Below are 25,825 nucleotides of genomic sequence, written 5' to 3'. Positions count from 1 at the left end.
CAACTGCAGAGCCACCTAGGCATCCCGCTCTCTTGATGCTTTTAAGATTCTTTCTAGTCTTTAACTTTTAGCATTTTAAGTTTAATGTGTCTTGGTATGGGTCTTTTTGGATTCATCTTATCTGGAACTCTCAGGAATTCCTGGATCTAGATGTCTCTTTCTTTCCACAGCTTAAGGGAAGTTTTCAGCCTTATTTCTTCACATAAGTTTTCTTCCCCTTTCTCTCTTTCTTTTCCTTTTGGGAATCCTAAAATGCAAATGTTAGTCTGCTTCATATTTGTCCCATAAGTCCCTTTAGCTGTCTTTTCTCTTTTTTCATCCCTGTTTCTTTCTGCTGCTCAGATCAGGTGAGTTCCTTTGCCCAGTTCTCAGGTTCACTGATCCTTTCTTCTATTTCCTTTAGTCTGCTATTGAATCCTTCTACTGTGTTTTTTAGTTCAGTTTCTGTACTCTTCAGCTCTGTGATTTCCACTTAGAACTTTCTTGTATTTTCTGTCTCTTTGTTGAAGTTCTGTATTTATCCATTCTTCTCCTGAATTCAGTGAGCTTCTTAATGGCCATTACTTTGAACTCTTAATCATTACTTATTTCTATTTCATTAAGGGTTTTTTTTTTGAGATTTTATCTTTTCTTTTGTTTTTAACATATTCCTGTGTTTCTTCATTTTGCTTAACTCTCTGTACAACTTTCTATACATTAAATGAAATAGTTACCTCTCCCAGTCTTGAAGGGTTGGCCTTGTATAGGAGATGAACCTTAACATTTACCCCTGCTCTGGCTCTTGGTTGTCTTCCCAACCTCTGTGATTGTCCAAGCAGCCCATTTTATTGTTAATGGCTCCCAGTAATTGAGGCTATGCCAAGAGCAGTCAGTGTTCCAAAGGGAGGGGAGGGGTCTCCTTCAGCACTAGATGTAAGCTGATTGGAAGCCAGACTCCCAGGCAGCAGCTTTTAAAGAATGCAAATATATGCAGTCTTATGGGACCACAAGTAAATGCCCTGCTGGTTCCTAGAGCTAATACATCTGGAGATGTCCCCTAGGCAGTAGTAGCAAAAGTCAGGGCTCCAGATGAATGAATAAGCTTCTTTCTGGGAGATACTGGTGACCTATAGGGAAGTAGAGGGGAAGGGCAAAGATGGTGTCTCCCATCCTATATTCCCTGAGAATACCTTCAAAGCCTCTAGATATATGTCATATCTGAAGCTAGCCCCAAGACTGGCAAGTAGGCCTCTTTCACAGAAAGAATGGGGGTGTGTTTCAGTCTGTTTTCTGCAGAGTGCCCTAGGTGTGGTAGTCTGCCAGGAACTATCTCTGACTATTACAGCTTCATGGAACCCAGAAATGCAAGTCCCTGTGGTCTCCAGTGCCAGACAACCATTGAGCAAGCAGAGGGAGAGCAGATGGTGTCCACTGGCTAGAGCAAGGCAGAGGGAGAGTGCAAAGCTGCAAAGATGGCACCTACCCAAAAAGGAGGGGGTGGAGAGGAAAAGGAAAAATAAGAAAAGAATTTTAAAAAGGAAAGGGAAATTAAAAGAAAAATTTAAAAAGAAGGGAAAATATGGCACATGCCAGCATTAGTTAGGCAGAGGGAAAGCATAGTATATGGCACCCATCAGCTGGAGCGTCAGTACTTGCTAGAAGGGGATTTTTGTTTGTGTGTGTGTGTGTGTGTGAGAGAGAGAGAGAGAGAGAGAGAGAGACAGACACAGAGAGAGATGAGAGAGAGAGATGTACCTAGCATCAGCAAGGCAGAGGGACAGCAGGAAGCTTCCATCCTCAGAGAGGATCCCAGTCCATACCCCTCAAACCAATGCTTTAAAACTAGGAAATGAGGCTCTTTTACATAAAGTCTGGGTGCTTTTCAAAGAGCTACCTCTGCACTGGGCTGTGGGGACAGAGAATCTGCATATGGGCCTTTCAAGAACCGTTCCTCAGTTTGGCACAACACTTGTGGGCATCATGGGTGTAAGCCCTGGTGGTCTTCAAAACCATATGTTTGGGGACTCATTTCTCAGGTGTCAGCCAGACTTAGAAGTTGAGTTATCTAGTGTGGAGTAAAAAAAAAAAAAAAAAAAAACTATTCTCTCCTCATGGAGGAGCTCAAGGTTTTGAATTTCCTCCTAATCGCGGATCACCATGTCAGGGGTGGAACTTGTGGTAAGATTGTGTCTCAGCTCTTCCTACCCACTTTGATGTGGTTTCCTTCTCACTTGCCCAGTATGAAGGTGTTGCTCCACCAGTTTTTAGGGGTTTTTAGAGGAAGTGTTTCCATATCTAGCTGTAGACTAGGTGCATTCATGAAAGGAGGTGAGTTCAGGATCTTCCTACGTTTCCATCCTGCTAGAATTTTTTTTTTTTTTAGTTTAAATTCAGTTAGCCAATATATAGTACATCATTAGATTCAGATGTAGAGTTCAGTTAATCATCAGTTGCCTATAACACCCAGTGCCCTCCATCCAATTCTCCATCCCCTCACCCTCTTCCCCTCTAAGGACCCTCAGTTTGTTTCCTATGATTAAGAGTTACTCATGGTTTGTCCTTCTGACTGCTTCCCATTGATTTTTCCCTCCCTTCCCATATGGTCCTCTGCATTGTTTTGTATTTTCCTCCTATAAGTGAAACCATATGATCATTGTCTTTCCCTGACTGACTGACTTTGCCCAGCATAATACCCTCCAGTTCATCTATGTTAACATAAATGGTAGGTATTCATCCTTTCTGATCACCAAGTAATCTTCCATTGTATATATATATATACCACATCTTCTTTATCCATTCATCTGTCGATGGACATCTCAGCTTCTTCCACAGTTTGGCTGTTGTGGACATTGCCGTATAAACATTGGGGGTACAGGTGCCCCTTCAGATCACTACATTTGTGTCTTTGGGATAAATAACTATAGTGCAGTGCTGGGCACCTCTGTTTTTAGCCTTTTGAGAAACCTCCACAGTTTTCCATAGTGGCTGTATCAGCTTGCATTCCCAACAGCAGTGCAAGAGGGTTCCCCTTTCTCCATATCCTTGCCAACATTTGTTGTTTCCTGACTTGTTAATTTTAGGCATTCTGGCTGGTGTGAGGTAGTATCTCATTGTGGTTTTTATTTGTATTTTCCTGATGCTAAGTTCCATCTTTCTAGAAGTTTTTTTTATTATTATTTATTTATGATAGGCACACAGTGAGAGAGAGAGGCAGAGACACAGGCAGAGGGAGAAGCAGGCTCCATGCACCGGGAGCCTGATGTGGGATTCGATCCCGGGTCTCCAGGATCGCGCCCTGGGCCAAAGGCAGGCACCAAACCGCTGCGCCACCCAGGGATCCCTAGAATTTCTAATTAAGGTTTTTTAAATTATTTTTTCCATAATAATTGATAACCACAAACTTCTGAGAATTGTAACTCTTAATATTCAGATCCCTAATTTAAGCATGAAGAAACACTAACATGAATCTTTCCAGGATTGTTTAGTAAAGTTTGTTTTATAAAAATTTAGTTTGCTCTACAATTACATATCCCTTATATTTTTTATGTTTTTATAAAAACAATAGCATGTTTTTTCATCAGCCTTTGACATTTAGAAAGTACGAGCTATGCATTGCAAGCTCTGCAAGAAAATAAACTTTAATGAAATTTTTTTTCTCTTGGTCCCAGAGTGAACATGAACTCTAAACTTGAATTTTGTCCATAACAAAAGGCATGGCTGCAGCTGAAAGTATTTATAATGAAGTACAGGACTCCATTTTCTACCTTATCCTCTGTCAACACTCATAGGATAGCTGGGTATATAACTTTATGATGAAGCATTTTTCCTAAGGAGTGTTTGAAAGCTAAAAAGTCAAATAAATCTGATAGTTTTAGAAATAAAGAAACCAGGTTAAATGTAAGGAAACTAGACTGAGTACAGCTGCTTAACATACGTATTAAATAAACATTTGCAGATTGACATTGGTAAACACAGGAACCTCCCTTCTGGGTTTAAGAATGGGTTTTGTTTCCTTCTCTGTTTTTTAAAATGGTTAAGTTTGGGAATGTCAGGGCAGGAAGTGCTTTAATTAAGCAGAGTCTGGTATTCCTTTCTGTCCACACAATTCCCAAGAGTGTTTCACTAAATGGAGAATGGATTTGAGGACACACTCTGTGGAGAAGAGATTGGTGTCTTGGCAGTTTTAATGAAGACTGCTGTGACCCATACCCTTGCAAAGTAGTATTTTAATGTACATTATCCTACTTAATCCTCTTAATAAGTCTTTAAGGTATAGATCATATTCTTATAATGTCTTTAAAATTGACATTAAGTAACTTGCCCAAATAAATATCTGAACCAGGAGTCTAACTGGGCTCCTGACCCCAGAGCTGCAGACTTTTACACCAAGAAGTAAGGAACTGATGATGCACTTACTGTACTCTAAGGAAGCTAAAGGTGGATGAAGGTCTGAAGGCCATTTGGTTAGATGTTACTTATTTGTCTCCTCACAACTTGGTTTTTGTGGTATTTGTTTTAAGTTGGCTATTCTGAGGAAATAAAATGCTAAGGGACATTAGAGCTAAACAATATAAAACATTTATATAAAACTCTTATTTGAAATTAGCATTTGGCACGTGTGGCCATTCCCACTCTAAAAAAATAACCTCTTCAGCATCCCATCGTTAGGGAGTGTTCACCAGCTGAACATCACCTGTGCTGGCTTGGCTCTCAGGGCCACACGACAAAGTTTGATGACTATTCGTATGTGCTCTCACTGGAGAAAATAGTGGCAGATCTTATGTGGGCACCTGAAGGCACCACAGCCTCAAATCTCCATTCTGTTGGTCTTAATCTCAAGCCATTTTGAATCAATCTCACATGTGTGTGCCTGCTGGGCCAGCCAGAGATTCGGGCAAAATTTATACACGATATTTGGGGCTCCCACTATTCATTTTTTTTTCCTTTCTGGGATGCCACACACATTCTTTTTAGCTGCTGTGGGTGCATCTGTGTCCCTTCTGTAGTTCTTCAAGCCAGCGAGAGTGCAGGTTCCTCCAGATTTTAGTGGCCCTACCACCCTGGAGCCCACCCTTAGGCTAAAAACTGTAAGAACAGGAAACTGTAAAAATGGGACACTTGCCCTATACTATGCCATTCCCTCTTGCAAGTACCGAACTCTTTACCTCCAGTACCCACCTTCTTCTCTTTACTCTTTGGTGCCTTTAGGCTTTTGTATTTTTAAATTTCGTCTAGAGTTTGTTTTCTGTATGTATGTTCTTGGAACTGGGGGACGTCAGTGGACAGGTCCAAGGAAACATTATAGAGCTGTCTTTTTTAAGAATCAAATCCTGTGCAAATCCATCAACTTTCATGTTAAAATTAGCTACAGATGACAAAAAATGCTTTTAGCAGTGTGATCTCACAAAATCATGATTCACTGTCGACCTTTCTTCTGCCTATTTTGTTAACGCTGTCCCTTTCCATCTGAATCTCTCTTCAGTTCACTTACTGCCTGAGAATGATTTATTGAGTAATTACAAGGTGCGAACCACGATGCCAGGTGCTCTGTTGAAATTTTGTTCATTCAGAATCCAAATCAAATGCAAATGCCTCCAGGATTACTCCCTCCCTCTTAGTGTGGGTAGATGTGCTTTACCATTCTTCTGAATGCCTTTGGTGCTCTGCCCTTCCCTTATGATATTTTATTTATTAATACACTTGCTTCTTTTCCCATCACCACCAGACCTGTTCTCCCATTAGATTGTAAAGTTCATCATGGCCAGGACGAGTCTCACTCACATTTGCACCCATCCATGCTGCCTTGAATATGCTTTTTAAAGTTAGGAACTAAAAAGATACCTAAAAAAGGTCTTTGCAGTTGGAAAGAAAGGAGGAGGGGAATGTAGAACATTAGCTTCCTGCCTTTGTTTTTAGCAGTAGAGAGGTACATCAGGTTAATAAAGCATTATTTGTTTCTAGAGAACATCTTAAGACAACTCTTGGGTTTTTTCCTTCCTCCTCCTCCTCCTCCTCCTCCTCTTCCCTTTCTCCTCTCCTTCTCCCTCCACCCTTCCTTTCCTCACCATTTAATTGTGGTCTGATTTAATCTTCAACTTCTTTGTATGCCTACTCTCATTTTAAAATAGGATAATATAGGTGTTAGTATGAAACATCTTTTGCTTTAAGCTGTTACAGTTCAGTAAAGAGAGCCTTTTCTTTGCCTTTGAAAATTCAGTGCCAAAAATCAAATAAACCGACCAGTGATGTTCCAAAACATTTGAGAATAACCCAAACATTTGATTTTTTTTCCTTAATTTATAAAATATTACAGTGAAACTTCCTAGTTCGAATTGTCAGTAACAAAGGACATCTATAAGCATTTTTCTTTTTCAGCCATAGTAACGAACATTATATAAATTGAAAATTGTAAAAATAAGACGAAGTGAATTAAAATAGTTTTCCTAATAATCTCACTTCTTCCTTAGATTCAGGCCAGAAGACATTTAAGAGGAGAAGATCTATCATAAATTGGGCTTTCTGGCGGGGTTCTAGCACTCACCTGGATAACTTGCCTGTGTCACCAACATCTCCTATGCCGGGACAGCTCTTTGGAGTCTCTCTGCCAAATATATGTGAAAATGACAATCTGCCCAAACATGTCTTGGTGAGTCTCATTTTGGCCTGTGACAGTAATGGGAAAGGAGAACCCTGGGAGGGAAATCTGTTCTTAAATGGAACAATTATAGAACACGGTTTCACCTTTGGCTGAGAATATTATTATTACTTCAGGGAATAAAAATCTGATTAGGCTATTGCAGAATCCTAAGGGAAACATAATGGGGAGAGATGGTGTAGTCTGGTGGTTTCGGGAAGAAGCCATATCAGCCTGCTCAGATAAATTAGAGTTTACTCTGTAGGCAGAGTCTACACCAGAGTCCTGTGATCTTTCACATTTCTCACACGGCCTTTCTGAAACTCTGCATTGTTCTGGAAGCCTCCTTTAAACACTCTAGAAGCAGAAACTACTCATTCTTTTACTTTTTAAAAATCCAATGTGTGTCTTACTTACATTTCAAGTGTTTACACATGTATATCCTCCAGCATTTAGTTACCTTTCATGAATAGAATGAGCCAGATGAAACCACTGAGTTTGTACTGTCTCCTTGATATATTAAATAATCACTGGCAAGTGACATTTATTGAGTGTCCCGTATCCTACAAGCACCGTACTAGATGTACAGTTCTTTATCCTGTATCGTGCACTTATACATGCTACCCGTGAGCCTTGCCCCTTTATTGCCCACCCTGCACAGCAGATTGAGCATTTATTATCATCATCATCATCCCTACTTTACAAACTTTTTTTTTAAGATTTTATTTATTTATTCATGAGAGACAGAGAGAGAGAGAGGCAGAGGGAGAAGCAGGCTCCATGCAGGGAGCCCGACGTGGGACTCGATCCCGGGTCTCCAGGATCAGGCCCTGGGCTGAAGGCAGCGTTAAACTGCTGAGCCACCCGGGTTTCCCCCTACTTTACAAACTTAAAAAGCTTCAGTTTACCAGAAATGCACAGAGTAAATATGCACCATTACTAGGTTTCAGATGCCGTGAGTTGCTTGTCTCCAACACCCATTCTCCTTCCAAACACCACAAGCAGAGGACATTTCTTTGCTAGAAAGAAAGCAAAATGAAAGATTGATCACAATGCAGTAGAGTGGAGAAAGCTTCCTGAAGAGGTGATTTTTTTTTTTTTAGCCTGATTTTAAAAGAATGGAGTAAAAATACAGAAAGTAGAATGAGGTATGGAGTCATATTAAAAAAAAAAAAAAAAAAGACAAGCCAAGTGAAGAATGAGTCCAGCAAGAATATTTCCATATTTGGGGGAAAGAGTCTGAATAAGAGAATAATAGGAAAAGAGGAGTAATGGAAGAAGGGAGACAAGTTTGTAGGGAGCTTGAAGCAGTCAGAGAAAGTTGATTTTAAAGTGGCTGTTCATTGAACAAAAGACAGTTGCATTAAATGAAATGGTTAGATGTTGAATTTAGGAAAAATGAGAAGGGGAGAGAGATTTAGAGACACCAGAACATAAACTGGCTTAGAACTTCTAGCAGCCCCTCCTTCCGTGTTTTCCCAGGGACGCCCTAACCTCTGGCAGTCAGAGAGGGTGAGTATGTGTTCCCCTGCTTGTATGGGTGAAGTGCCACTTTGGTTTTTTCCTTTGCTTCCTTATAGGATATGCTTTTCTTTCTTAATCAAAAAGGACCCCTCACAAAAGGGATCTTCAGACAATCGGCCAATGTGAAATCCTGCAGAGAGCTAAAAGAGAAACTGAATTCTGGAGTTGAAGTACATCTAGACTGTGAATCTGTTTTTGTGATAGCATCTGTCTTCAAGGTAGGAAAGGTTCTCCCTCCATCTACTCCCACAGTGTAGCTCTAGAAGAAGACAACTGGTTTCTCTCATTACAACATTTTTCCCAGCTGCAAAGAACCCTAATAGATTTAGAATCTAAAAAGTGTTAAAAACAAACAATAACAAAACCCACTTCACAAAGCCAACATTGGCCTTTAAAAGCCTCTGCCGGGGAGATATGGCATGTCAGATTTGCTTTTTAAATTTTTTCATCTTCACTCTGCCACCCCATATAAAAAATAAAAAGAAAACACACACAGCATATTTACCAAAATAAACATCCTGATTATGATGTCTTCTTCACAGTCTCATTACCTTCCTAATAAAGGCAGATTTTCAAGAATAAACTTGTATCCAACTTTGAAACAGAATTTACCATAATAAACATTTGCCTAATGACTAAAACAAAAACTTGCTAACCGAGACCACTGAAAATTCCATTCCCTTGTACAATCCTCATGCCTTCCCCTGTGCCCCAGTGCCTTTTTAAAGTAAAAGCAAAATAGGAATGACTCCAACATCTGGGTCTTTTATAAAACCCTGACCACATTTGGCATTTTTTCGTGGTTCTTACCCTTTACCCCATCCATAGTTGAGTTACAGCTCTTCTGAAATGTTTTCCTCCCCACATTATTGAAAATGCCTCCCGTGTTTTGAAAACCTAAAGTCAGAACCAGCTTTAGCAGAGACTTCAACCGCAGCCATAGCTTCTGTAGACCTGACTCAGGCTCCCATCTCCCAGCCCAGGTGGGATCCACCTGAGCCAGGAGTGGAGGAAAACGTGGTGAAGACAACCCTTCCATGTCCCTCCTCCTGGTCAGCTGCCTACAGAATCTTACTCCATGACTTGAAGAATAATCAAATGTTTCCTGGCAAATGAGCCACCTCTGCTCTTAACCTCTGCTGTAGACTTTTACAGTAAAGTATCACTCACAGAAATGGAGAGCTGGAGCTAGGGTTATCTAATCGATTTTGCACAGGGTTTGTGACTACTCTTCAATCTTGAAGTATAGTAAAGATATGCATGGTATGCCTAGTCAGATATATGTGTGGGCTATATAAGCACAATGATTTTTTCTTTTTTTCTTCATATATTTAGGCTTTCTCCCATCTCTTAATTTAAAAAGTTAAAGCTTACATTTTAGAAAGTTTTCTTACTATGCTATTCTTCACAGAACCACACTTAAAATTCTGTATTAAATTTTTGAGGTTATTATCAAGAAATATGGGACTTAGAGAAGTCAAATTATATTTCAAATTGCAGAAATATCACTGGTACAAAAATACAAATAAGTAAAAGACAAATGATTGAAAAATCTGGTTAAATGGGTTCCAAGTAATTGAAATTTTGTAATCATGTAACCGTGTGTTACTCTCATTTCTTCCAAGTGGTTGCAGGAAAGAAGATACTTTCTGCCAAAAGTTTTTGAGCTTTTGGTTTGTTTTGTTTTTGTGTGTTTAAGACTATCTAGAAGTGGTACTTAAGTTTTCCTTTAATTTTTTACTTATGCTGGTTTTGCTTAAATACAAGCTTAACTCGGGCAGCCTGGATGGCTCAGTGGTTTAAGTGCCTGTCTTCGGCCTAGGGCATGATCCTGGAGACCCGGAATCGAGTCCCACATCGGGCTCCCTGCATGGAGCCTGCTTCTCCCTCCGCCTGTGTCTCTGTCTCTCTGTGTCTATCATGAATGAATGAATGAATGAATGAATGAATGAATAAATGAATGAATGAATAAATAATAAATAAATAAATAAATAAATAAAATTCAAGCTTAACTCTTTAAACTGTAATGAGAAGAAAATTACTTGAGACACTTTGACTTTGATCCATTGGACCTTTGAGGAAAAGTTCATTTTTAATCCTGTAAATTAATTTAAGAGTCCTGCTGAGGACTTGGTCTCTGCTCTGGGAGGGGAGGAGACTGTCAGTTGAGTACTGTGAGCTGGTGATTGTAATTCAGAACCAGCTCTCACATCCTTTCTCAGCTGTGATGGTGGTTGTATTTCGTAACTTGTTATTCCAGCTGTGGAGAGTTCATTGAGATGTTACGAGTTATTATCTTTCAAGTGTAGGTTTAAGATTTAATGATGTTTTTCTTCAAGACAGATCATAAGTATGTTTTCCACTGAGATTTAAGAAGGGAACTATTGTCACTGCCCCACTTTGAAATAACAAATTTTGCCTCTTCTAAATCTGACTTTTAAAGTAGGTGCAGTAACTAAAATTAGTTTGGAATTATGAAAATTCAATAGCTTTACCCAAAAGGAGATGACTTTTGTGATGACACATTTGAATTATAAGAATCCAGGTACATTTGTACAGAAGATATAATAGAACAGAGAAAGACTGAAGCGATCTCTTCTTACTTGTTAACTGCTCTAAAAAAATATATGATAATAGGTGACATGACTACAAAGAGGAGTCTTAAATTATCTTAGAATCTCAGTTATGTTAGTTGGCCTTCCCTTGTTCCTTATCAATATGTGGCCATGTGAACAATAGCAAGAGTTCAGTAATAACCTCTGCTGTGTCTAGGACCATGTGTGGCATTGAGGTCTACAAAGAAGGTAGTAGGGTCTGTCCCTGACCTGGAAGAGCTCATCCTTCTCAGAGGGAAGATGCATACCTCATCAGCAAAGTGTAACAATTAGATGCCACAGCTTCCCTATTAGTAATACAAAAATGACACAAGAGGAACATGTTATGTATTGCCTTTTATAAGGCACATAGGTAAAGTTGCTGACTTGGTTTTCTAGCAAGAGTTAAAACTACTCAATTGCAGACTTTGACCCGTCTCCATGTTGTAAGCAGGAACTTGCCAGACCATGGGTACAGTGCTTAGACACAAAATTGAGTTTTTTCTGCATAATGTTTACTGAGGTGGAGATCAGACTTTGCAAGCCTGGCCTTTTTAATATGATGCCAAAAGCAACAGAGAGAGTTGGCCTAGAACAGAAATGAATATAGGACCAGGACCAAATTTAATTTATTTTTAAGCTTTTTATAAACAAGTCAAACAACAAATACCCTTGATCATATCCTATTTGTTATATAGCCTGGTTTCACCACACTCAGCCCCATCAGCAGTCTCAGCAGACTGGGGTCTCAGAGGCCAGAGAGGGTAATGTACCTGGGATGTGTTGTTGAGTGTCCGTCAGGTGTGCAGGTGCTCTCCCAGGCTCCAGAGCCCAGCCATACATAGCCTGGAATTCTTTCTCCCCCATCCCCAAATATATGAGGGGAATGCCAGGAGAAACTCTACCTCTGCATGGAGTTGTTGACCAATGCCACATTATTTTGGAAAGTAAAGTTCCAAAATAACAGGGACTTTGTTTTACGCAGTTCTCCGTCCCTCACCCCTCAAACAGTACATAGCACATATGCACAAGTATGTGTAGAATGATCAGATGACTGACTACCATATTACCAACTTCACAGATGTCTGAGTGCATTTATTTGAACTGGTGATTTGAGAGCTGGGGAGAAAAGGACTTTAAGTTGGTTTGCCAGACCCTGCCATGTTGTACTACTTGGCTAAAATGTACACAAATGAGATTCCAACCCAAGCACGTTGTCCTTATCTTGCTCACTATAGTCCAGATTCCAATTTTCCTCTGGTTTTTGTTAGAAAAAAAATCAAAGCCTGTGTCTCTATGTGTATGCGACAATGGAGAGTTGGCACAAAGCTCCGTGTACTCCAAAAAGGGAGGACTTAACTTTTCAACGAAATGTTTGCCTTTTGATTTTCCCAGTGCATATTTAGCATGAGAATAATGACAAAATATTTATTTTCCTTCTGTGTAAGGATTTTCTACGAAATATTCCAGGAAGTATTTTTTCATCAGATCTCTATGATCAGTGGGTCTGTGTCATGGATCAAGGAAATGATGAAGAGAGAATAAATACAATTCAAAGGTAATTACTCTAATTTAGTCATGTCTCAAAAATACTTTAAAAAAAAAGTATTTTCTAAGCTTGTCAGTTCAAGTAATGACGATCAAAGTCATCCATGAGGAGTAGTTTAAAAATAGATTTATGCTAGCTGTTATCATTGTTATTATTGTTTTTAATCTTATTAACATGGGATACTTGACCATTGTATACCTCCTGTAGATCTGACTCTCTAGGAGCGGAAACCTATTAAACTAATAATACTGTAGACTCAATCTACAATTTATGATCTTAATTTTGGTAAATAATTAGCTAACCAGACAACTCCTTATATATCTCATTCAGCAGCTGTAATCATACACAGGCAATTCCCTTCCCTCAAGGAACTCACTCCCTTAGTAGAGTAGATAGATAAACCAAGAATTCCAGTGTAGCACAACCAGTACTAGTAAAGAGCCATGGAGGAAGGTGTTGTGGGGGCACGGCAGGGAGGCAGTTAACTATTGAAACGTGTCAAGAAAAAGGGAATTGCAAAGCCTCAGTCTTATCACAAAGAACGCATTGTCTATTCTCATGCAAAGGGAGGTTGCTGGCAGAATTTACTGCCCATATTCCTGATTGTTTCCTGCATTATAAGAGAATTGGAAAGAAGTGTCCATTAACAAAAGGTAACACTCCCAGTTCTGTGAAAACCCAAGAATCCTAATATCACTTATTTATATATGCTTTTTAGTACGTTTTTTTTCTTGAAAACTTCCAGATATGAATTATTATGTATACACTGCTATTGATAGACATCTTTTATCAGTAGAACATGTACAACTGTTGAAGATACCAGAAATGCTATCTATGCTTCCATTATGGTTTGGTGGAAGCCATTCAGAGATAAAGAACAAAGCTTCTCTGCTTTGTTGCTCATTGTGTAAAACTGTGTATCATACAAACTTGTTAAAGGATGATTTAAAAAAATTAAAAGATTAAGACTCATACAAATATAAAATGAACACGTGAAAATTTTTATTTAAATCTTTAGAGAACCAGTTAGAGTTTACCACCAGTTCAAAGGAGATTTCAAACTACCACAGCTTACATAGTTGAATCAAATGCTGAAATGAATTTATATATAGATACAAAACTGGTTTTTTCTGCTGGAACATGAAAGAGGAGCAAATAAATCCTGTATCTCTCCACCAGACAGAATTTTAAAGTCTATGGACAGGTGTTAGGCATAGTGCTATCAGTAATCTACAATTTAGAGAGTTGTAAAGTAGCTCAAAGTCATAGGGCCCCTATAGAATCAGATAACACAGAAGAGTATGCCCCTTACTTTCCATAAGTTACTTACAGATAACACAGAAGAGTAGCCAGCACCTTACTTTCCATAGAATACACTCAGTAATCTCTTGGTGATTTCAATATCTTTTATAACTTGTCCTTACAAAACTACACTCATTGTCAGCCCATCACACTGATGAAATGCCTCTGGGCTATTTATGCAGCAAGAGTCAGAATACCTTATTTTCCCTCCCAGGTTGCAGACTCTCGTTGAAAAGAAACAACCATGAATATAAACATATATATCTTTTTTCTGGATGGTAGTCAATATAATTTTCAATGAATAATTTTAAAATCCTTTATCAATTACAAAATAGAAACAGTAGGAAATGTACTATTATAAGCTGGACTTATAGGTAAGTAAGTAGGAAAGTAATACCTGTGAGGAAAAGAAATTTGGGACAAAATTGACCTTGGAAGCTGGTAGAGCAGAACATAAGCTCTCAGAATGGACCTGAAAGTCTTAATAGTTAAAGTTTGGGTTCTCACCAAGAGACAGAATTCCTGTGTTGCTACTTGGAAATAAAGAACCACTAAAACTTAGTTGTTATTTAATTTCATCAAAAAGCTTTTTAGGGGTCTTGGTTGAGAATATTCTGAAATGTTACAAGATTTGCCTAAGTTAAAACACATTGCACTAATTTCAAGTCAATATTTCAGGCGGCATTTTTTTTTACAAGCCATTTTTCTGCATTCTTTTACATCCTCATTGGATTGTGAAGACAGTGTACAAAATAAATCATTAAATCCCCAGTACATATTTTATTCTTTCTGTACAGGGAGTCCCTGCTTTGCATGTACCATGTTAACTAAAACTTGCATATCTGGACTGAGTCCTTGCTTTGCATGGTTGCAAAACAAGGGTTGCCTATCTACACAAGTTTTTTATGAAATGTCTTTCTTAAAGAGTGTATTTTTCTGTCTTTAGGCTATTAGACCAGCTTCCGAGAGCCAATGTTGTTCTGCTAAGGTATCTTTTTGGGCTATTACACAACATTGAGCAGCGTTCCTCATCCAATCAGATGACTGCATTTAATTTAGCGGTGTGTATTGCTCCAAGCATTCTTTGGCCTCCTACTTCCTCCAGCCCAGAACTAGAAAATGAATTTACAAAAAAGGTAATGAAGCTTTTCATTTTTATACCCTGGGGGACTGAGTCCCCATTTTGAACCTAAAATTCAGGGTATTAATTCTGAAAGACATTTTCTTAAATAACTTAAATACACCTCCTTATACATTTGAATGTACTGAGTGTTTTATCCTATCCTGGTAGATTATGGAAAGGTAATTTCTTGAGCAAAGCAATGATAGCAGTTGGGTTACTTCTTTTTAACCTTGAGGCAAAACACTATGACTGGCTTAAACCTTAGAGTTATAAGAAAGTTGATAGGATTAATTTTTTTTAAAAAAAGGACTTTGGATTTAGACAAGCCAAGGTTCATTCCTCAGCCCCGCCACTTCCAGACACACAGTCTAAAATAAAATCAGTTCTGTTGATCCAGTTTCCTCATCTCAAAATTAGAGGTGGTGATGATATCTAGTTCAGACAGCAGTTACTTGAACTCACACCCCTCCAGTGCCTAGTAGTTAATACGGGGCTTAGGGATGTTAGTTCCCATTGCCCCAACACACTGCCCGTTCCTCCACCTCAACCTCTATTGTAAGGAGACTAAGGAAGGCTTCCAGCACAACCCATTGGAGGCCCAGAGCCCCCTCATAACATTTTACCTCTTCCCCAGGCTCCTCCAGGGAGCCCAAGGGAAAGAATCCCATAGGTGGAAACCAGTGAGGCAAAAGCAAGTTTTCTCTCTAGCTGTCTCACTGCTTCACAGGAAACCCACAGCGGATGCTGCCCACTTCCCATGCTTATGACAGACAACTGCCTTTCCATATGAAATACATTTCATAAATCTTTATCCAAGTGATACTTCATGAATTTTAATAAGAAAGTTTGTTTACTTACCCCAAATGCCCTAAAGAGAATACTTTACCCTAATTTTATTTCATTTTTTAATAGATTTTATTTATTTATTGAGAGAGCAGGGGGAGGGACAGAGGGAGAAAGAAAATCTCAAGCAGACTCCATGCTGAGTGAGGAGCCCAATGTGAGGCTCAGTCTCACGACCCTGAGATCATGACCTGAGCCTAAATCAGCTTAGCAAAATGAGCCACCCAGACGCCACGGTTACCCTCATTTTAAAGATAGAGCATTAGTATGAAAGCATTAACTTTGAGCTAAGGGCACAAAGAACTTTAGTCCATCAATTAAAATTCATCTCTATATCCAAACTACTCTTGCAAGTCGCGTCGTTTTTTTTAGAGGGAACTGTTTTATATATTTTTAAAGCAGACATGAATTTTTCTCAGGATTCTATATGAAATTTGATTTATAAGCATGTCATATGAAAAATAACACTTTGTTTTTGTCCTTTTTTGTGCAGGTTTCTTTGCTTATACAATTTCTCATTGAAAATTGCTGTAGGATATTTGGAGAAGAAATCACTTCCCTCTTGGGACAGGTTCCAGTGAGATGTGATACTAGAGAGAATGCCTCAGGTATTGTGAATAACTGGATTTTTTTGTGTGTGTGTGAGAAACAGACATATGTCTGTGAAAATGTTGGGACAGTATCCTGGGGCCTGCTGCAGCTCCACGAAGGAAGCCTCTGACTTCGGTCAGTGAGCCTAGGGTTTCTGCTCTTCCTTGGATGACCTACTAGTAGGTCAGGTCATATTAACACTGTGGTCGGGTTAAGAAATGTATAAAATGAGGTCCAGAACTTCAGAAGCATCATATGGTATGTTTCTAACCTTTTTGTAAATAACCCTTTACAAGGGTCCCTAACATGTATGTAGAATTGCTGTGGCTGAAACTATGGTAGAAAGTCCCTGAAGGGGTAGAGGTGGGCCTGGTCTTCTCCCCATTCTTCCTCCAAGTGGCCCCTGAGACACTTCAGCATGCTGTGGACAGTTTAGGAACAGCTAGTGCTGGGGGGCTGGGATGGTGGCGGGTGGTTGAAACCATTCAACCTTCCAGAATATGAATTCCAAGACCACCAGTTACTAGTTACGTTATCTTTGACCAGTTATTCTGTGCCACTGAACCTCAGTATCTTCATCTATAAATCTGGATAGCCATAATGTCTAACTTTTATAGTTGTTGGGAAGATTAAATGAAGTAGTGAACATTGAAGAATGTTGGTTAATAAATGGTTTCTCTGAGACCAAACCGTGTGTGCTCACCTACAGGCATGAACCTGCATATACCTGACATTCATTCCTTTGTATTTTGTACCATTTCTTGGTATTAACAACATGTCCTCATTGCCTTGAGGAGATCTTAATTAAGAAAGCCTATTTCTTCGGGAACTGAGATAAATTCAGTATAATCCAACATATTCTTTTTATTCTGGGAAGACTGAAAGATCCTTTCTTTCTCAAGAGTAGGAATATGAACAATCTATATAAGAAGAAAATGAAACTAAGTACCATAGATTTTTTTTTTTTTTGTAAGGCAGAATGTATTTTTGGTAAGTAAAAATGTTAATTGTGGTTTGATCTTTTTTGACAGATATCTCTTGCTTCCAACTGAATGACTCCTCCTATGACAGCTTGGAAAATGAGCTAAATGAGGATGTCGATGCTCCTTGTAGTGACTTGGTAAAGAAACTTGGTCAGGGTAGCAGAAGCATGGACTCTGTATTAACCCTCAGTGACTATGACCTTGACCAGCCTGAGGTGGAAGGCCTTTTAACCCTGAGCGACTTTGACTTGGACCGTTCTAAAGATGAAGATATTCAAATGGAAAGGCCTCTTGAATCCAAGCCAGTGAACATTGCAGTAGTGTACACAAAGGTCCCACTACGAGATCATGCCAGGGCCCCGTCTGGCATGAGCACACCCAGCTACCTGTCCACAGCTGCAGCAGATGTTCCCAAAAGCCTGAGGCGACACCGACGCTGCTCAGAGCCCAGCATTGATTATCTAGATTCTAAGCTTTCCTATCTCAGGGAATTTTATCAGAAAAAGCTACGCAAGTCCAGCTGTGATGCAATTCTCTCACAAAAAGATGAAGATTATCTGAAGCAGAATCAACCCCTCCAGGAAGAGGGTAAGACGTATTTTAAACAGAGTTTAGTCGCAGGCACTGATACCAAGAAAAATGCCACTAATAAAAATGTTAAGAAGAAAAGTTTATCTGGTGGTGAAGGAAATCATATGAAACTTTTTTCTAAATCCAAGCCGGTGGCCATTTCTGTGGCATCTTATAGTCACATGTCCTCACAGGACCATCCCAGGAACCAACCTTTTGGTGCAGATACATCTGGATACTCCCCACCACATGCAGCAGATGCCATCAAAGGTTCAAGGAGGCACCGGCGCTGCTCAGAGCCCAACATGGATGACCAGCACTGCAAACTGACCTATCTCAGGGGAATTTACTCAAAGAAACAGCATAAAACAAGCTATGAAGCTGGTCTCTTTCATGGAGAGGAAGATTATCTCAAGCGGCACAAGTCATTGCAGATGGAGGGGCAAAAGCTCATTAATCAGAGTTTGGTCATGGGGATTGAGGTGGGCAAGAGTAGTGGCACAAACCAGAACCCTGAGAAGGGTTTACCCCCAAGATTAAACCTCTGCCCAAGGACTAGCTATTCCAGCTTGTCCTCCCCAGGCACTTCCCCATCTGGCTCATCGGTGAGCTCCCAAGACAGCGCTTTTTCTCAGATTTCTGAGCACTCTGTGTTTACCCCCACTGAAACTTCCTCTCCAATAGATTGCACTTTTCAAGCTCAAAGAAAACAGGAAGAGCTTTCTTCTGATTTTAGCAATTCCAGCCTCATTTCTGCAACTCCTGGTCCCTCATCAGGACAGGCCAGCAGCCACCTGGCTTATATGAAAAAGGATACTGTAGAATGGCATTCACAAATACATTCTGTAACTCTTCACCCAAGCACATGGTTGAGAAATGGTGTGGCCAGTTTGAAAAACTGGTCCCTCAAAAAGAAGACAAGGGTATCCAGACCAGAGGAGAAGAAAGTCATTTCTCTAAAAGGACCCACAGAGCAACTTCCACATGCTCCTGGTATTTCAGAAGCCAGCCCACTACCAGAGAGACAGAAAGACATGCTTCAGAGGGCGCCTGAAGAGCTTGGAACTGTGCAAACAGCCCAGTGGTACAGTTCTTACCCCAGCCAGGACTCAGAGAGACACTGTAGCTCTCCATTCAGCCTCGTGGAGGATGGACTCAAGCTTTGTGTGAAGTCACACAAGGATGAAGAGAATAACGAGCAGTGCTCTCCTAGTTCTCTGTCTTGTAGAAGATCCTCACCCAGCTCTTTGTCTGTGGATGATGTATCCCCCGCAAACTTGGGGCCTACAATGGTTTCTGATCCTGGGGACCAACATTTAGCCAAAGACATTTAACCACAGTAAGAATGTGATGTGTGAAAGAACAGAAACAAGTCTAAGAATCTGATGTGTGCAAGAACAGAAACTGTGCTAATAATGACATAGAGACAAGATTATTATGACCCCTTTGTATAAATACATGGGATGGGTAGCATAAGGATAATCACTGCTAATACTTAGGACAACAGAAGAATTCTCTTTATTGAGACCATTTGGCAAAAAGTTTAGACTAAAAAATTTCACCACCTGTTTGGGAGGCTTTTCCTTATATAGAGCATGGGATTGGTCCTATCGTGTCTTTTTAGAGATACTAGCAGAGGGCCAGAGAAAACATATTCTGGGTAGAGGAAACATGTCCTACATGAGATTAGTATCCTGAGGAGGTCAGGATATCATAAGTGAAGAATAAGGACTGTGGCAAGAGGGGGAGGGTGCAGAGAAACATCCACATTCCACAGAATGTTTTTAATAACTAAGCAAGAAACATGCCACTAATCAACGTAGTAAAAAAGAAAGCATGTCCAGTAATGAGGGAAATCATGTGAAAAGTTTCCCTGAATCCAAGCCAGTAGACATTTCTGTGACATTCTCTAGTCACATGACCTCACAGGAAGATTCCAGGAATCAGCCCATCGATGGAGCTAGAATGGAATAAATAGAATGATTCAAGAGCCATGAGTACCATAGTTTATTTGGTGGTTGTGTTCATTGATTTGTTTTTTCACTGGTGTTCCACTGCTTTGCAAAGGCTCCGGGACATAGAGCTGTGAGGAGAAAGAAGGAAATGGTTGCTCATTTCAGTATCCTTTCCAAAGTTGCCTGTGTTAGGAACATTCTCCAGAACTACACCTTGTCCTGTTAGAGAGTAACCTCCTTACAGCATTTGCTATCCTAGTGCGGAGGGAAAGATTGCAACACCAGTCGTTTCTTTGTTATAGGACGCTGTTGCCAACATGTGATCAAAGCATGGCTTCTCTTTGCTGAAAAATGTTTTTCTAGAGCCCTGCCTCTTAGATTAGCCAGCTTAAAAAAACTTACTGATAAATCATCTCTTTTCTGATTGTCATTGGCAGTTGAGAGAGTAATTTTAAAGTTGGCAGGTTATAACAGTCATAGAATGGAACACCCACCATAGAAGCAGGAGGTCTTCTCAGACAGTCATTGGCTTTGGATTTTCTCATCTCCAGAAGTTTTACACATTTTTGTCCCAAATGATTCGTGGTTTATATCCCATTAGTTTATCTCATATCCATGAATACTTCTCCACTCTCTTGCCTTAAAGATTATACCAGTACATCCCTGGGATTATCTCCATGGATTATTAGGCCTTGCCAGCCAGTAGAAAGGGATAGAATCAGGAATGGATGTGCATCTTTCTTCGTTTTAACTATTTATTTACAAGAAGTTGCTCAGAATCCATTTGGCCTCTTTAGTTCACCATCAGATGGACCTTTCTCCCACAAATTAACTGATGCCAAATTATTTTTCTTAGCTACTAGGAAACTTTCATGTCAAATGTTCTTTCCCTGTTGTCCTAAAAATTGCATTTTTCAGTTCTAGAAAAAAAATAATGTTTTCTATAAAGTAGAGGTCATTTCAGTATTAGCTATAGGTGCTACCTACCTCTATGGGACATGGCCCTGTTGGCCCTAAGCATTGTAATTAACTTTCAGAACTCTGTATCCAAAGAGCTCCTTCATGACACTGGCCATCTCAGTCACAGATGTGAAGTAGATTTTACCTTATAAACAGCCACCCCTGTATTTAGACTCCTGAGTGTCCATATGCATCTTTTGTGGTATAATATATAAAGGCAACAGGGATTCACTCCCCTTACCCTTAGGGCATACTACTGTCAGAACTGCAAGATGTGAATAAAAGTTCTTACAGCTTCGAGTGTCTGGAAGAAACTCTTTTTCCACTTAACAAAATAATAGCTCTATCCTTTTTCCTTTCATATGGGTGGGTAGAATATTATCCACCCCAATTTGAAGCATAGAAGAAAATAGATACTGAAGTTTTCCATAACCATTCCTATTCTTTGTGTTCCCTTAGATACTCCTGTAATACTTAATGTGAATAGTTTGTTAATATTGATGTAAAGTATTATATTGTATGATTGGAAGACGGACTACATGTCATTTTATTATACTCTGTCAATCTATAATATATTAGACTGATGCTTTATCTAAAATGCTTTGAGTTTGTATAATATATCTTGACAAATTTTACTACCATATGTAATGTAATAAATGTGTATTTTTGTACTTGCAGAAACTGCTGCTAACTTTTAAAGTTGTTTGATTTTCAAAGCACTGATAATGGATATGTATGAAGTCCATGCTGTCTATTAAATAAAAAAAAAAATTCTGTAGAGTTAAAAATCCCATCAGAGCAATATTGCCCTTTTGTAGAGTTGTTTTAGCTAATGAACCCAATTTCTTCTTAATTTTGGAAATTTTATAACATGTATTTAATATTGAATTGGAACTTTGGACTTTTAGTTACAGACCATGGTCAGTCTTTCTAGAAAAATAGGGTTTTCTTTCTTTTGTTATTTTCCTAATCTTATCATTTACCAAACAAGTCCTGCTTTAGACACATAATCTTCATTTTCTTAGGCATTACAATTTCATTTTGCTCCTAGAATCAGATATAGTCTATGTTTTCATACCCAAAGAACCATTAACTCAGTTTGGTTGATTGTGTGAGATTTTATTTTCTAAATTTGAACCATTCCAACCAGAGTACCCATTTGACTCTGGACACATCCAGGATGTCTGGATTCAGATACTCCAACACATCAGTATTTCTAAAATCATATAAACTTACTAAATGTTACTAGTTTTTCATGGCTGCTGCATCTTTGCCTTCTCAACATTCATTGAGGTTCATTCTGTGTAAGTTTAACTACCATTGCAAAGAAATTAAAAAATATAAACTACCTTAGTCCCCACCTCCCCCCCCAAAAAAGTGATTTGCTGTAATGGAATACTGAAGATTACCAACTCCACTGTCAGAAATGTCACTGATTATATTTGGGCAATGTACAGAGACACTGATGTTAATATTTAAGTTTTACAGAAATACAAAAATAATTTTGCTTTAAAAAAGGTCTCAGTTGACTAAAAACATTGGATTCAAGGAATTATCTCACATTGTATTTTTCTACCTTTCATGGCATGACATTGAACTGAAAGGATCTAATGTATCCTTGAACCACTGGCATATTTTGTGGAAAAGAAACTCTAAGAATATTATGTATCTTAATCAAAATTATGGTAGTGTTTAACTGATATTTTCCAACCCGATCATGTTTTAATGGCTTGAGAGGAATTGTTTGAAAACTGCGTATTTCAATACAAAGAAAAAGATTGAATAATAAACTTAGGTAAAATGTTAACTTTCTTTAATATCTATTCTGGTTATCAGGATATCTCATAAGCTAAGCTTCCTGCTGAAAGGAAGAGTTCTCTTGAGTTCTGTGCTGTCTGCCCCAAGTATGAGTCCTATTCATTTTCTGAGCCACCTGTGAGTATAAATCCTTCATCTTTATTGTTTGTGGGCTTTTTAAAATACAGCAAACTCCTTGAGTTTCAGTTCTGCATAATGTCAGTTGTATAGTAGAATTGGCAGAAGGTATGTAATTGGGAAAATTTTGAAGTCCCAAGAAAGCATACACAGAGGATAGTATTGGATGTACCTTGTTCTAACTTTGCACAGCACGTGTTCTCATTGTGCATCATGCGCTAGAACATACATACATATTTAGATAATTCAAAGTGTTTTCCCAACCTATTTGTTAGGGCTAACTAAATACATTTTCCAGAGTTTGATTTTATTTTACATAGCAATATAAAGTGCAGGTTTCTGAGACATTAAGATTTAAATATTATTTACATATAGGTTTGATTTTAAATTACAGTAACTTGGAATTAAATTTAGAACTTCTTGCAGCGTCTTGATCCTGCTATAAAGAGTAAGTTGGCTACAAACCTGTACTTAGGAAGTATACCCATTTCTGCACAAGTAAAATGTATAATAAAGAATTATTCATACTGGTCACAGGGACTGTGCTGTTGCCTAGGATTTTCAGGAAGAAAGAAAACATTTTATATCTTTGTTCAAGAATGAGATGACTGAGAAGCAGAATTATCAAAATACATGAATACAGAGAAGCTTACTGCTTAAAGGCACAGCAAATGAATAGAGAAGGAGGATAGCTATAGATGAGCTAATTCAAGCAAGAAACTGAAATCACAAGTTGTTCAAAGAAAACAAAAGAGTGCTAGAGCATGGGTTAGGGAGAGATGAAGGTGTTACACAAATGATACAAATGCTATTCAGGCAGTTCCAATTTTTATTACCAGGTACTGTTCTAGACTCTAGGGATACAAGGTAACAAAAGATTGTTTCTGTCCCCAGGAACTCTAAACAACCATAGAAAAAAAATTGTGCTGTGTAGAAGAAAATTAACATTAATATTCAGTAGGCACTTACTATTGTCTACATGCTCTGGTAAATGATGCATTATATGTATTATTTCATTTAATGCTCACAATAGTCCTATATGGTGGGTACATTCAATTGGAACCTCATTCTGACCCGAGGCTCTTTTTTCTCAGCCTTTCACCTTAAAATAGGGATGATAATAAAACTTCATAATAAAGCGGATAAAAATTATATACATTAGGACCAATCCAAACTCTAAAGTTACAGAAACAGCTAAATATCTCTACTACAAAAAAAATAATAATAATAACCCAGTATTGGAAATAATTCAGAAAGCTATGAGAAATATAAAAACAATTAGACTGAAAATTTGTTCCAGAGAAAATGGTGTAGACTTGTGTCTCCCTTCCTCTCCCCACTAAGTACAACTACAAATCCTAAGAATAATACAAGGAAGATACTCTAAATGGTATTAAGAGGAAGGCAAATTGGTTCAGAACTCTAGGACTGGAGGATCAGCACAATAAAAGCATCTTACATCCCCTCATCCAATAGAAACAGGAGACTCAGGCCTGACCCTTCTCAACCTATCAACAGAAGACAGCCCAGATATGTGCATTTACCCCCCCCCCCCAATCAGTCAGAGTCCTTCCGACACCTTTAGGTCAGCTAGATACCACCACCAAGTGGGATAAATGAATGCCCCACTAATAATAAATGGCCAAGGGGAGAGTTATCCTTTCCTGGTAGGCCTGAAACTCCCCCCTTCCCCACTGGGAGATAACAGAATGGCCAGGCAACAACAGAAAGAAGAACCAAGTCAAAGCAAACTGCTTAATCTGGGAAACATCTTTGCCCCCAGCAGATGTAAGGCTCTCCTCTCCCACACAAAGACACAGACAGCCAGATGGCATAGACATGAGGCCTCTTCTACCACACAAAGCACTGAGCCAAGAGGATCTAAGGCCTGTGGGACAGAGACTTCTCTGACTGAGAACAGATCAAAATAGCACCACAGAGTCTCTGAAAATTAAATGGTCTCTGGGCCCACAACCCCTGAATGTAGGCCAAGACTAGTGGGGAAATAACAAAAGATCCAATATTTGTATCATTAGAGTTCCAAAAAGGGAGAGAGTAAAGCTGAAACAATATTCAGGGAAATGGTGGCTGAAAATGGCTCAAATTTGATGAAAGACACAAGTCTGCACATTCAAGAGGCTGAGTAAAAACCCAAACTAGGTAAAAGTGAAAAATACATCTTAACTAGTTGTTTAGAAACCAAAGACAAAGAGAAAGGGTCTTGAAAGCAGACAGAAATGATACCTTACCTATAAGGGAACACCAGTTTTCAGATTTATCATTTAAAACCACAGAGACCAGAAGAACGTAGCACATTTTGCAAATGCTGAAAGAACTGTGAGCTGGGAATTCCATATCCAGTAAAACTATCCTTCATGAATTAAAGGGAAATAAGGACATTCTCAAATGAAAGGAAATTAAGAATTTGTCACTAACAGGTATACTACTGAAAGGTTAGCTATGCGGCAGCCCGGGTAGCTCAGCAGTTTAGCACCACCTTTGGCCCAGGGTGTGATCCTGGAGTTCTGGGATCGAGTCCTACATCAGGGTTCCTGCATGGAGCCTGCTTCTCCCTCTGCCTGTGTCTCTGCCTCTCCCCCCTGACTCTCTCTGTGTCTCTCATGAATAAATAAATAAAATCTTTCAAAATAAATAAATAAAGGTTAGCTACGGAAAGTTCTTTAAACAAAAAGTAAATCCTAAAAGAAGGAAATTTGGAGCTTCGGGAAGGAAGAAAGGACAACAAAAAGCAAAGATAAGATTACTTAATGATAGACTCTTCTCATGAGTCTATAAGTCATTTAATGCTTGAAACAAAAATTAGAGCATCATTTGATAAAAGAATAATATTTAAAAGTGGGAAAAAGAAAAACTGGGAAGGAAATGTTCTTATACTTCACTCAAAGTGGCAGAATATTTAGATTCTAATGAAATGGGATACAACACGTGTATATTATAATACTTAGAGAAACTACAGAAACTATGTATTTGGAAAGTGTATTTTGATAAAACACCTTAAGTAAATCATGATAAAATCTTAAAAAATGTTGAATCCATTAAGAAGGCAAATGAAAAGAGAGGAACAGGGCAGCTTCAGTGGCCCAGCGGTTTAGCACCGCCTTCAGCCCAGGGCCTAATCCTGGAGACCCGAGATCAAGTCCCACGTTGGGCTCCCTCCCTGCATGGAGCCTGCTTCTCCCTCTGCCTGTGTCTCTGCCTCTTTCTCTCTCTCTCTCTCATGAATAAATAAATAAAATAATAAAAAAAAAAGAGGGACAAGAAC

The 25,825-nt window shown here is 38.9% G+C and overlaps 1 protein-coding gene across 1 annotated transcript in view; it reads left to right on the top strand.

The window, feature by feature from the left end:
- Positions 1 to 22,353, top strand: part of ARHGAP20 (Rho GTPase activating protein 20) — a 134,720-nt gene extending 112,367 nt beyond the window's left edge. The window contains 6 exon segments of the mRNA XM_055306426.1: positions 6,447 to 6,625; positions 8,194 to 8,355; positions 12,180 to 12,289; positions 14,529 to 14,718; positions 16,042 to 16,156; positions 17,171 to 22,353. Of these exon segments, the coding sequence (XP_055162401.1) occupies positions 6,447 to 6,625; positions 8,194 to 8,355; positions 12,180 to 12,289; positions 14,529 to 14,718; positions 16,042 to 16,156; positions 17,171 to 19,026 (2,612 nt within the window). The 3' untranslated portion in view covers positions 19,027 to 22,353.
- Positions 22,354 to 25,825: the final 3,472 nt, after the last annotated feature.

Source organism: Nyctereutes procyonoides, unplaced genomic scaffold, assembly GCF_905146905.1.
Source record: "Nyctereutes procyonoides isolate TBG_1078 unplaced genomic scaffold, NYPRO_anot_genome, whole genome shotgun sequence".
NCBI classification, from domain to species: Eukaryota; Metazoa; Chordata; class Mammalia; order Carnivora; family Canidae; genus Nyctereutes; species Nyctereutes procyonoides.
This window is presented reverse-complemented; position numbering and strand designations above follow the sequence as displayed.